Raw genomic sequence first — 12,496 nt, 5'->3', positions numbered from 1 at the left:
AGCTCCGTATGCCACGGCAAACTGGCTGACACTGACGGCGGCGGTGCACAAATGCTGCGCAGCTAGCGCCATTCGACGGCCAACACCGCGGTTCCTGGTGTGTCCGCTGTGCCGTGCGTGTGATCATTGCTTGTACAGCCCTCTCGCAGTGTCCGGAGCAAGTATGGTGGGTCTGACACACCGGTGTCAATGTGTTCTTTTTTCCATTTCCAGGAGTGTATATACACCCTGTGCTTCACTTTTGTATTTTTGTGTTTAGGTAACTTTGCAGTGTTACTTGTAATAGTAACAATAAATATTTTATACAGTCAACAGCGACTATGATGTCTTTTAAGAAATATTATATGACTGTGAATCCCAACCATGAGAAGTTAATTAAATACGTTGTAGTTCTCTCTCCAAACTTCCCTTAGTGCTGAAACATACTTTCAAAAAGCTTTTCATCCCGTATTTGACGCCCCGCCCCCCATAGGAATGGAATTTCGGAAAATCCCTTCCTAAACGATATCTACAATATAAGATACATACCCTCTCCGAACTTCAAGTTTCTATCCTTGACAGTTTGGGCTGAGCGATGATATGTCAGTGAAACAGTCGGACCCTATCTCAGGGTTGAATTCCCAAAAACAGCGAAACACGTATTTTTTTCTCTTCTAACCGAGAATGCCAAAGAAATATTTCAAACATTTAGCTTTAAAACTGCTTCCGCAATGACATATTTTCATAAAACCTTTCATCCTCTTAGGGGCTCAATTTTCAAAAACACTGAATAACGTATTTTTTTATTTGTAACCGAGAAGTCAAATGCCAATGTTCATAGATGTAAAACTTCCTAGCTGATTAAAATTGTGTGCCGGTCCGAGACTCGAACCCGGGACCTTTGCCTTTCTTCCACGAGTGTTGGTGCTGCAAGATTCGCAGGAGAGCTTCTGAGAAGTTTGGAAAGTAGGAGATGAGGTATTGGCGGAAGTAAAGCTGTGGGGATGGGGCGTTAGTCGTGCTTGGGTAGCTCAGTTGGTAGAGCACTTGCCCGCGAAAGGCAAAGGTCCCGTGTTCGAGACTCAGTCCAGCACACAGTTTTAATCTGCCAGGAAGTTTCATATCAGCGCACACTCCGCTGCAGAGTAAAAATCTCAAATCATAGTTCAAATGGCTTTGAGCACTATGGGACTTAACTGCTGAGGTCATCAGTCCCATAGAACTTAGAACTACCTAAACTTAACTAACCTAAGGACATCACACACATCGTTCCGAGGCAGGATTCGAACCTGCGCCCGTAGCGGTCGCGCGGTTGCAGACTGTAGCGCCTAGAACCGCTCGGCCACTCCGGCCGGCGTGAAAATCTCATTCTGAGTTCATAGAAGTGGCTTTAAAATTGCTTAATTAGTTCCTTAATAATGATATATTTTCAAAAAAATTTTCACTTTCTATTTCGTCCCCATTGCGTTAAATTTCCAAAAATGCTGAAACACTTATTTCTTTATTTCTGACCGCGACACCAAATACCGATTTTCGTAGGTATAGCTTCAAAATTGCCTTAAAAGTGACAGTTTAAAAAAAATCATCCCCTATTTCAGCCCCTTAGTGTTGTAATTTCGAAAAATCGCTTCTTACATGACGCATGCAGTGTTAAGGTTTGGTTGGGTTGTTTGGGGGAACAGACCAGACAGCGAGGTCATTGGTCTCATCGGATTAGGGAAGGACGGGGAGGGAACTCGGCCGTGCCCTTTCAAAGGAACCGTCCCGGCATTTGCCTGGAGCGACTAAGGGAAATCACGGAAAACCTAAATCAGGGTGGCCGGACGCGGGATTGAACCGTCGTCCTTCCGAATGCGAGTCCAGTGTGCTAACCACTGCGTCACCTCGCTCGGTGCTGTCTTAAGGTCCACAGTTCACCAGATTTCAAGTTTCCATTCGTAGCGGTTTGGCCTGAGCGTTGATCAGTCCAGTCAGTCAGGACATTGCCTTTATTTGTTGTGTGTGTGCGTGTGCGTGTGTGTGTGTGTGTGTGTGTGTGTGTGTGTGTGTGTGTGTGTGTGTAGTTACGTTTTTTAGCTCCACACTCAAATACAGGATGACCAATTGACCATCCGTCTCAGGACAGATGATGTGTTGCTTTGAGACTCAGGTCGCCTTGTTGTTGTGTTGCAGGACTGCCGAGCATGCGCGACAGCTTCACGCACCCGGTGCACGTGTACGAGGGCGACGACGCGCTCATCACGTGCGTGGTTCGCGACGTGGGCGACAACACGGTCATGTGGAAGAAGGAGGACCGCGAGCGCCACAGCCGGCGCGTGCTCACCGCGGGCGACGCGCGCGTCACCGGCGACCGCCGCTTCGACGTCCTGCACGACGGAGGTGCGTACCTGCAGATGTCTCCACTCGCTCCGCAACTGTCTCACACTAAATACGTTTTCTTACCGGCGGCACGCCCTCGTAACATTCAGTTCCAATTGCAAAAATAGTGAATCTTTCCTAACCACAACAGACTTTACATTTCTCTGAAGTCTATAGCCAGTAGTTGTTAAGTATTTTATCAAATGTATGACAGGCACCCATCTGTCATTAGTACTCGATTCCGTTAAAAAACATTGTCACAGTATAAAACTTCATACACAAGGGGCTACAAAACACTAACGCGAATTCTTTACAGGCGAATGGAAAAACTGGTAGAAGCCGACCTCGGGGAAGATCAGTTTCGATTCCGTAGAAATACTGGAACACGTGAGGCAATAGTGACCCTACGACTTATCTTATAAGATAGATTAAGGAAAGGCAAACCTGCGTTTCTAGCATTTTTAGACTTAAAGAAAGCTTTTGACAATATTGACTGGAATACTCTCTATCAAATTCTGAAGGTCGCAGGAGTAAAATACAGGCAGCGAAAGACTGTTTACAATTTGTACAGAAACCAGATGGCAGTTATAGGAGTGGAGGGGCATGAAAGGGAAGCAGTGGTTGGGAAGGGAGGGAGACAGGGTTGTAGCCTTTCCCCGATGTTATTCAATCTGTATATTGAGCAAGCAGTAAAGGGAACAAAAGAAAAATTCGGAGTAGGTATTAAAATCCATGGAGAAGAGCCGGCCGGAGTGGCCGTGCGGTTCTAGGCCCTACAGTCTGGAACCGAGCGACCGCTACGGTCGCAGGTTCGAGTCCTGCCTTGGGCATGGATGTGTGTGATGTCAATAGGTTAGTTAGGTTTAATTAGTTCTACGTTCTAGGCGACTGATGACCTCAGAAGTTAAATCGCATAGTGCTCAGAGCCATTTGAACCATGGAGAAGAAATAAAAACTTTGAGGTTCGCCGATGACATTCTAATTCTGTCAGAGACAGCAAAGGACTTGGAAGAGCAGTTGAACGGAATGGACAGTATCTTGAAAGAAGGTTGTATGATGAACATCAACAAAAGCAAACGAGGATAATGGAATGTAGTCGAATTAAGTCAGGTGATGCTGAGGGAATTAGATTAGGAAATGAGACACTTAAAGTAGTAAAGGAATTTTGCTGTTTGGGGAGCAAAATAACTGATGATGGTCGAAGTAGAGAGGATATAAAATGTAGACTGACAATGGCAAGGAAAGCGTTTCTGAAGAAGAGAAATTTGTTAACATCGAGCATAGATGTAAGTGTCAGGAAGTCGTTTTTGGAAGTATTTGTATGGAAGTGAAACGTGGACGATTAATAGTTTGGACAAGAAGACAATAGAAGGTTTCGAAATGTGGTGCTACAGAAGAATGCTGAAGATTAGATAGGTAGATCACATAACTAATGAGGACGTGTTGAACAGAATTGGGGAGAAGAGGCGTTTGTGACACAACTTGACTAGAAGAAGGGATCGGTTGGCAGGACATGTTCTGAGGCAGCAAGGGATCACGAAATTAGTATTGGAGGGCAGCGTGGAGGGTAAAAATCGTAGAGGAAGAACAAGAGATGAATACACTAAGCAGGATCAGAAGGATGTAGGTTGCAGTAGGTACTGGGAGATGAAGCAGCTTGCACAGGATAGAGTAGCATGGAGAGCAGCATCAAACTATTCTCAGGACTGAAGACCACAACAACAACAACACAAGGGGCGTTCAATAAGTATTGCAACACTCTTTTTTCTCGGACACTTTCGATTGAGAAAAAGCGCAGTTTGTTGCGGCGAAGAACCAAAGCACAACAGTATTCGTAGGCGCTTGCGGAGAATCTACGGAGACCTGGCAGTGAATAACAGCACGGTAAGTCGTTGAGGGGGCTTCTGTCAACATCCCAACAAGGTCACGCCAACCTGTCCGATCTACTGCTTGCCGGCCGGCCGCGCGCAGCTGTTACTCCTGCAGTGTTGAAACGCCGGACACTCTCACTCGCTGTGATTCGACGGATAACAATCTTACACCTCGCTGCACAATTTAACGTCTTCGTTGGTAGTGCTAAAACACTCGTCCAGCAGTTGGGTCCTCAGTTCAAATGGCTCTGAGCACTATGGGACTTAACATCTGAGGTCATCAGTCCCCTAAAACTTACAACTGCTTTAACATAACTAATCTAAGGACATCACACACATCCATGCCAGAGGCAACCGTAGCAGTCACGCGGTGCCGGACTGAAGCGCCTAGAACCGTTCGGCCACCGCGGCCGACCCTCACTGCATAAAAGAGCACCATAAAGAGTAACGAATTGCTTCCGCTTTGGGAGGCTGATACTGACCATTCTTTTTGTCGAACATCGTCACTGCTTGATGTCCTTCCTCATGATGCAACACTCAACTCTGAACCGTATTGTACTATCCTCTGGAAATTGAAGAACTGACTTCAGCGCGTTCGTTGTAACAAAAAATTACCTCCATGATAACGCAACACCTCACAGCAGTCTGCGCTCCAAGTAGGAGCTCACAAAACTTCATTGGAGAATAAATTTCTTTTATTTCCGTCAGTAATCACAATTATCTAAGGACCCAAAGGTTTGTGATCATTCACGAAAATAAAAAAAAACTGAAACTTTCTGGCAGAGTAAAACTGTGTGCCAGACCGAGACTCGAACTCGGGACCTTTGCCTGTCGCGGGCAAATGGTCTACCATCTGAGCTACCCAAGCACGACTCACGACCCGCCCTCACAGCTTCAATGCCGCCAGTACCTCGCTTCCTACCTTTCTAACTTCACGGTAGCTCTCCTGTGAGCCTTGCAGAACTAGCACTCCTGGAAGAAAGGCCATTGCGGAGACATAGCTTAGGTCCCGAGTTCGAATCTCGGTCAGGCACACAGTTTTAATCTGCCAGGAAGTTTCATATCAGTGCACACTTCGCTATAGAGTGAAAATTGCACTCTAAAAAGAATTGTTCTAAACTTCCTCGATCACTGTTTTAATCCGAGACTACGTCGCAGCTTGCTAAACTCCATTGGACTGTTCTTCCCCATACACTCTACAGCCGCGACCTCGCAGCTTCCCACTTCTATCTGTTTGGCCCGATTAAGGATTCACTCTGCAGGAAGCAGTACGTGGGTAACGGAGAGGTCATTGATGCAGCAAGACGTTGGCTCTGACCGTCCAGTAGAATGGTACCATGCAGCCATACAAGAGCCCAATAGAGTTCCGTAAGGTCATCGACCTGAACGGAGATTATGTTAAAAAATAGGGTTTTGTAGCTAAAAGAATGGTGAATAATGTGGTGCACTTCGAATAATCTTGAATCAAACCAATCTGTTTTCAGAACAAAATTTGTTGCATTATTTATTGAACGCCCCTCGTCTTATTATATATCATTTCACGTCATATCATTTTTTTTAGTCATCACTCAGGACACGATTGTTTCAGGGCCCCAGAGATTCCTATCTTGCGCTAACATCTTCTCATTGTAGCACTTGAAACATACGTCCTTAATTATTTGCTAGGTGTATTCCAATCTCTATATTCCGCTACAATTTTTACCCTCTACAGCTCCCTCTAGTACTATGGAGGCTATTCCCTGATGTCCTCTCAGCCTGTCGCTTGTTACTTTAAGTCAGTGTTTTCCATATGTTCGTTTCTTCGCCTCCTCTTTCCTTACCTTATCAGTCCACCTAATTCTCAACAGTCTCCTATAGCACCACATATCAAATTCTTCGATTCTCTTCTGTCATAGCCATATACCACTCTTATTGATTCATCCCCATCAGAACCGGATGCATTACATAAAATACAACGGATTTTATGCACTTTACTTGAAAACGTACTACTGGACTGAGATTACAAAGATATATCAATTACTCGTTTTCTGTACCAGTCGAGATCAAACTAGGTTGTTAATGCTCCATTGAAGTTTTATCCTGTGTCCATTTGAAACGTTCCTGTCGTCCATCCTCGGAGATTCTGTGTCGAGTCTCACTCACGGTCGTTGTGGAAATCCACGCTCTTTTAGTGACGTCTGTTGCACGAGACAAATTGCACCAAGTACTACTCTGCAGATTTACTCGGAATCATTTGTAGCGGACGCGTATTAACCCACTGCACTGCTACACTATGAAGGCAGTCTACATGATGGACGCTTTAACACGCTACCCAGGCTTAAACTTCTCACAATGCCAAAGCCGGTAATTAAAGCCCAGCAGCTATCTACCAATTTCAGAAAGATTCCAATCCGAACACTGAACTGGAAAATATCTCCGTCAACAGTACATTCACTGCCACGACCTGGGCATCTAGCAACCTCCGCAGACAACAAAAGAGGAAACAGTTCAAAGTCAACAGGTGAAATATACACAAAAGCAGCACACTTCAAGTTGCCACGAAGCATTCAGCTTCGGTTACTCTCGCCAAGTCGCGCCTGCATGTAGGCAATCCAATGAACATATTTAGAAAGCGGGCTGTTGTCGCTGCGCCTTACTGGGTAGCAATAGCAAGTTCAATGAACTGCACACGAGTTCTCTCATACACGTACTGAGGCTTGCCGCGGCACACATGGTCTCCACACTGAGCACGTGTAACGTGAGTTAAAAATTTGGAGAGTTGCTCTGTCCACTGACGGGTGTCAATTTCCCGCATTTCTTGTAATTTCCGTGGAGTCATCTTCTAAAACCCTTGAGGTAATTACGAATAATTGTGTCTTCAGTGTCACTATTAAGTAATGGGACAATTTTCAGTGGGTGATGCCTGACAGGAAAAGGATCAAAAACGTTCACATCAACGTATGTCTGGAGGTGTGTGATCAGTACTATTGATACATCACGTTAAATGACATCAGTTATATTATTCAAGATGTTCTAAATAGCCACCACAAGATATTTACATGTCACCTCACAGACCGGCTCACTCCTTTGAGTATATTCCAGTCTGTTGCAGAATCGCCTCACAGGCTACACGGACACTCTGTTCAAGCATCTGAACATCAGTAACTGGTCCAACACACACATTTTTCAGAGACACCACCAGTAAAAATTAAGGAAATTTAAGTTCGGTGTCGTCTGGTGATGATTTTGTTGAGATGTTGACAAATGATGGTGCTCTATCACACATAAGCCACGTAACCTATCACACTGATTAGGCACATTCACAAGCAAAAGAAGCAGAGCGTCCCTCGTTCGCAGATGAGGACTGTGTAGGTTGCTGTGTAGGTCGCTTCGTCGGTGAAAAGTATTGACGAAAAAAAGATCCAATAATGATGGTGGCCTACTGCGATGACCAGTGACTATTATGAAACACCGCGCGATAAGGACGTTATACAATGGTGGCACGCGTTTTTTATCGTTCGCGGATATCTGGATCCAATTCGTTACAATTGCTTTATTGCAAACTTATCGACCATTTGTGGACATTTGTCCATTTCTACGGTTCCGTAGCTCAGTCGGTAAAAGCGGAATCATTATAAACTAACTCGTCTGTCTGTCCGTCTCTTAAGAACCATTTTTCTCAGGAGCTGGTAGATGTATGAAGTTGATATTTATGTCAAATACTAAAGTCTGCAATCACTTGACGTTGTAAAAAATTTAAGCTTATAAGTCAATGCAATAAAAAGACACGGCCATATGTGACAGATATATTGACGCACGCAATCACATTCATCAGAACCTATAGATAAGCTATCTATATCCACAATCAAGTCTGTACGGAGCCCTCAGAGCGCTAGTCCAACTCGCACTGGCCCCCCCCCCCCCCAAATCCCTTTTTTTTCCAACAGCCTCCTGACAGGTTTGATGCGCCCCGCCACGAATTCCTCTCCTGTGCCAATCTCTTCATACAAAATAAAACTTGTACCCTACGTTTTCAGTTACTTGCAGGATATATTTCACTCTGTCATTCTCCTACACGTTTTAACCTCTACAGCTATGTCAAGTGTCATGAAAGTAATTCTTCAACTACGACATAGCAGTGCCTGTGTTATTCTGATTACGATGGTCCAATGGAACAGGCACTGTAGCGTTCACACCGTTACGAAACACATCAAATCAGTTCGTAATTGCGAATAAGAACTACCATTTGCTGTAGAACGGAACGACTCCAATGAAGATTTATGTTGAACCGGGACTCAAAACTGGATTTCCCACTTATCACGAGCAGTCGCCTTATCATTTGGCTATTCACGCCCAGACCCAAACTTCCATATGTCGTCAACCATGCGTCTACGACCTGTACTCGTACATCCATTATATATATATTACCGTACAGGCCCGGCGTTGCACTTTACAGTCACTTGCCCGGTATCGGCAGATAAATACGATATTGCGGAGCCCCTGTTATTCTGATTACGATGCAAATTTCCTTTGGGCATGCATGCATGTCCGAACGACGTAGACATGTGGATGACGACGTTTGGAAGCTTTGGTCTGGCCGTGAGTAGTACACGGATAGCCGAATGGTAAGGCGAGAAATCCACGTTCGAGTCCTGGTCCGGTACAAAACTTTATTGGCGTCATTCCATTCTACAGTTTATGGTATTCTTTATTGGCAATTGCGAATACATTTTATGTGATTCCTGATGCCCTGTCATCAAGTTCCTTCATCTTTTCAATGTTCTCCCCATATTTCTCGCGCGGCCGTTTCTGTGGAGAACTGCATCACTTCTTGTCAGTGTACGTAATTTTCGACATTCTTCTGTAGAACCATTTCTCAAATGCTTCGATACCATTATTTCCCACTTTCCTCACAGTCCATGGTTCAATTCCGTATTATATTCTGTGCTCTACACACATTCTCAGAATTCTCTTCCACAAATTAAGGCTCATGTTTGATACTAGCAGACTTCTTCTGGGCAGGAATACCTTCTGTACTTGTGCTAGTCTGTTTTTTATGCGGTCCTTGCTTCGTCCGTCCAGTGTTATTTTGCTTCCAAGATAGTAGAATTCCTTTACTAATTTTGGATTGCGCTCCCCAGTCTTGATGCTAAGGTTAGCCAAAGCTCCTTTGTGCAATTCGTCATTAATTTAGTTTCCAGAATGAGATTTTCACTCTGCAGCGGAGTGTGCGCTGATATGAAACTTCCTGGCAGATTAAAACTGTGTGCCGGGCCGAGACTCGAACTCGGGACCGTTGCCTTTCGCGGGCAAGTTCTCTACCAACTGAGCTACCCAAGCACGACTCACGCCCCGTCCTCACAGTTTTATTTCTGCCAGTACCTCGTCTCCTACCTTCCAAACTTTACAGAAGCTCTGCTGCGAAATCTCATTCTGGAAACATCCCCCAGGCTGTGGCTAAGCCATGTGTCCGCAATATCCTTTCTTTCAGGAGTGCTAGTTCTGCAAGGTTCGCAGGAGAGCTTCTGTAAAGTTTGAAAGATAGGAGACGAGGTACTGGCAGAAGTAAAGCTGTGAGGACGGGGCGTGAGTCGTGCTTGGGTAGCTCAGTTGGTAGAGCACTTGCCCGCGAAAGGCGAAGGTCCCGAATTTGAGTCTCTGCCCGGCACACAGTTTTAGTCTGCCAGGAATTTCCATTAATTTAGTCTTTCTTAGGTTTACTCTCAATCCGTAGTGTGTGCTCATTAGACTGTTAATTCCCTTTAACAAGTTCTGTAATCCTACTTCACTTTGACTAACAATGAGGACAGCAGTGTCATCAGGTAAGCTGCGATAGGCTGACATGAACTTTTTTGTTTCTTTTCGTGCCAGGAAGAGCCTCCTGAAAATTGTCCCCCCACTTAATATTCAGGTGCACCTAGCGTTCTCGTCACGAACTTTCGCCCGTCCAGCCACCGGTGGCTCACGTTGTTAGTTAGCGACGTGGTCTCAGAGCTGCGGCCGTCTACCTACGGACGCGACGCGGCGGCACTGCGCGACCACAGCAAACAGAGGCCCGGCGGGAGTGCGAGGAGGCGGCCCGCCCGTGTTTGCTCCGGTCCTAAGATGCGCGCCGCCCCCGCAGCCGGTACTCCGCGCCAAGTGAGTGGATTATCGCCGCGGCCGCAAACAGCCGCGACGGGGCGGCCGCGGCGCCCGCTCGCTCAAACACCCGCCGCCTGATAATCGCCAAACTGCGACTCGTAATGAGATTAGCGAGCGCCCACCTCGCGCTGTTTGCGCAAGTTGGTGGATTGGAGCGTAGCTGCCGGCTCCGATTCCCGCAAGCCTCCCGCAGCCGCAGCTTTACGGTTATCGGCGAGTGTGGCCAGCCGTGCGTTGCCCTGATTACAGCTCCTGTCACAGTTTCTAATCTGTGTCCTGTAATCGTACTTTAGTGCCCGAATATTCGTCCCCAACTACGACGCCCATTAACAGTTGCAGCACCAGGAACGAAACCAAATACCTAAATTTTGCTTATTGTGCGCATACAATAAAGAAGAAATTTTTATGTAATTCAGGGGTTGCACGATGAGAAATTTGATACACGGAGCAGCCATCTACAAGGGACTTATGGACGTCCGAAAGAAACATTTGACACACCCGGCCGCTCAGAATCGACACGAGAAGGCCTTCCCTTGGGGCGTTGATTCCCATACATTTCACCTCCGGTAACGATAGTTTCCAATACGAAGAGCGACAGGACGACGTTCCCGTTCGACATTGCTGCTACTTCCTGCGCTTTTCAACCCTACGTCCAAAGACAGTGTGGGGCTGCAACTCCATTGGAAGTGATCTGACCGTTTGGGAGTGTAATGCGTCCGCAAATTTTGCTCTGATATGCAATGTGGAATCACTAGGGGCTGTTCAAAACCGTTCGATGAAACTTGAACGTGATCTAGAGCAGCAAAGAGGTTTCATGTTTTTTCAGTACTTCTGCTTCACGCTCCCCTGTGGCATGACCGCCGGACGGGGTCCGAGCCGTTGTAGGCGCTTCAGTCTGGAACCGCGCGACCGCTACGGTCGCAGGTTCGAATCCTGCCACGGGCATGGATGTGTGTGATATCCTTAGGTTAGTTAGGTTTAAGTAGTTCTAGGGGACTGATGACCTCAGAAGTTAAGTCCCATAGTGCCCAGAGCCATTTTTTTGTGGCATGACCAAGAAATGGTGGGGGGGGGGGGAGGGGGTCGCTACATTATCATTTGCATGAATAAAACGTAAAAGGATCCCTCTAAGACCGCCTAGTTCGGCAACGGTAAGACTCACGCACCACTGTGGAGTACTTTAAAAATACACCTGTCGGAAACTTAGATATCAGTTTAGCTCCACGGCTGCTGCTGCACCTGACGTTAGGCACACCCAGCCTAAGGGTGTGTTAGGGGTTGCCTAACCGTCAGGCTTTAGAGCAGCTGCGAGACCAAATTTATGTCCAAGTTTCCGATAAGTAAATTTTTAAAGTCCTCAACAGACATGCGTGGGTCCCAGCGAGGGTGTTGCCGAACTAGGGCTACTTAGAGGGACCCTTTACCGTTTTATTAACGCACCTGTTAACGTAGTACACCCACCCACCCACCCCAGCACCACCACCACCACCACTTCCATCCTTCTCCTGTGATAACGTCACAGCGGAGGGCGCGAATCGGAACAGGTGAAAAGGCATAAAAAGCCTTTGTTGCTTCAGATCATGTTCAAATTCCTATCGGTTCCACCTTGTATACTTGGTTCCACCTTGTATACAGAGCAATATGCTGCGATCGTATTACGCTCCAAAATCGTCAGATCAAGTTCAAAGGGGTTGCAACTCCACGATGTCTTCAGAAAAGGGCTGAAACGCCCAGGGTGTAGCAGCAGCGTCGAACGTTACCAAGAACATCGTAATGTTGTTCATCGCACTGCAAACTATCGTTTTCGGCGGCGACATCTGTGACAATAAATGCCCCAAGGGAAGGGGTGACTTCATAGACGTCCTTTATTCCACCCGCTGAGGCCTTTTCTTGTCGTATCTGAGAGGCCGGCCGTCTGAAATTTTTCTCTCGGCCTGCTGAGTATCGCGGTTCTCACTTCCATCGCAGAGGCGGCAAAAGGGGTGAAATGTGGGTAAGAGAGGATGTGACCACCTTCCCATTGTGTTACGAGTCCATGCTGGCGTTGGCCAGAATTTGGGTGCATTAATCGACCTTGACTCGCATGAACTTCTGATCTGTGGCTTTTCTTTCGCTTCTGTCGGCACCTTGCTGCGTGAATCGCTGCACAGCCCGAGGGTGACGTC

At 46.5% G+C, this 12,496-nt stretch overlaps 1 protein-coding gene across 1 annotated transcript in view; it reads left to right on the top strand.

Annotated features, from left to right (window-relative positions):
• The window catches only part of LOC124775499 (Ig-like and fibronectin type-III domain-containing protein 1), a 1,067,132-nt gene that overhangs the window by 886,198 nt on the left and 168,438 nt on the right, over nucleotides 1-12,496 (top strand). Inside the window, exon 7 of the mRNA XM_047250332.1 lies at nucleotides 2,152-2,358. Coding sequence (XP_047106288.1) covers nucleotides 2,152-2,358 — 207 coding nt within the window. The remainder of the gene's footprint in view (nucleotides 1-2,151; nucleotides 2,359-12,496) is intronic.

This window comes from Schistocerca piceifrons, chromosome 2, assembly GCF_021461385.2.
Source record: "Schistocerca piceifrons isolate TAMUIC-IGC-003096 chromosome 2, iqSchPice1.1, whole genome shotgun sequence".
In the NCBI taxonomy this organism is placed as follows: domain Eukaryota; kingdom Metazoa; phylum Arthropoda; class Insecta; order Orthoptera; family Acrididae; genus Schistocerca; species Schistocerca piceifrons.
The sequence above is the reverse complement of the archived record's forward strand: the minus strand, read 5'-3'. Positions and strand labels throughout refer to the sequence as shown.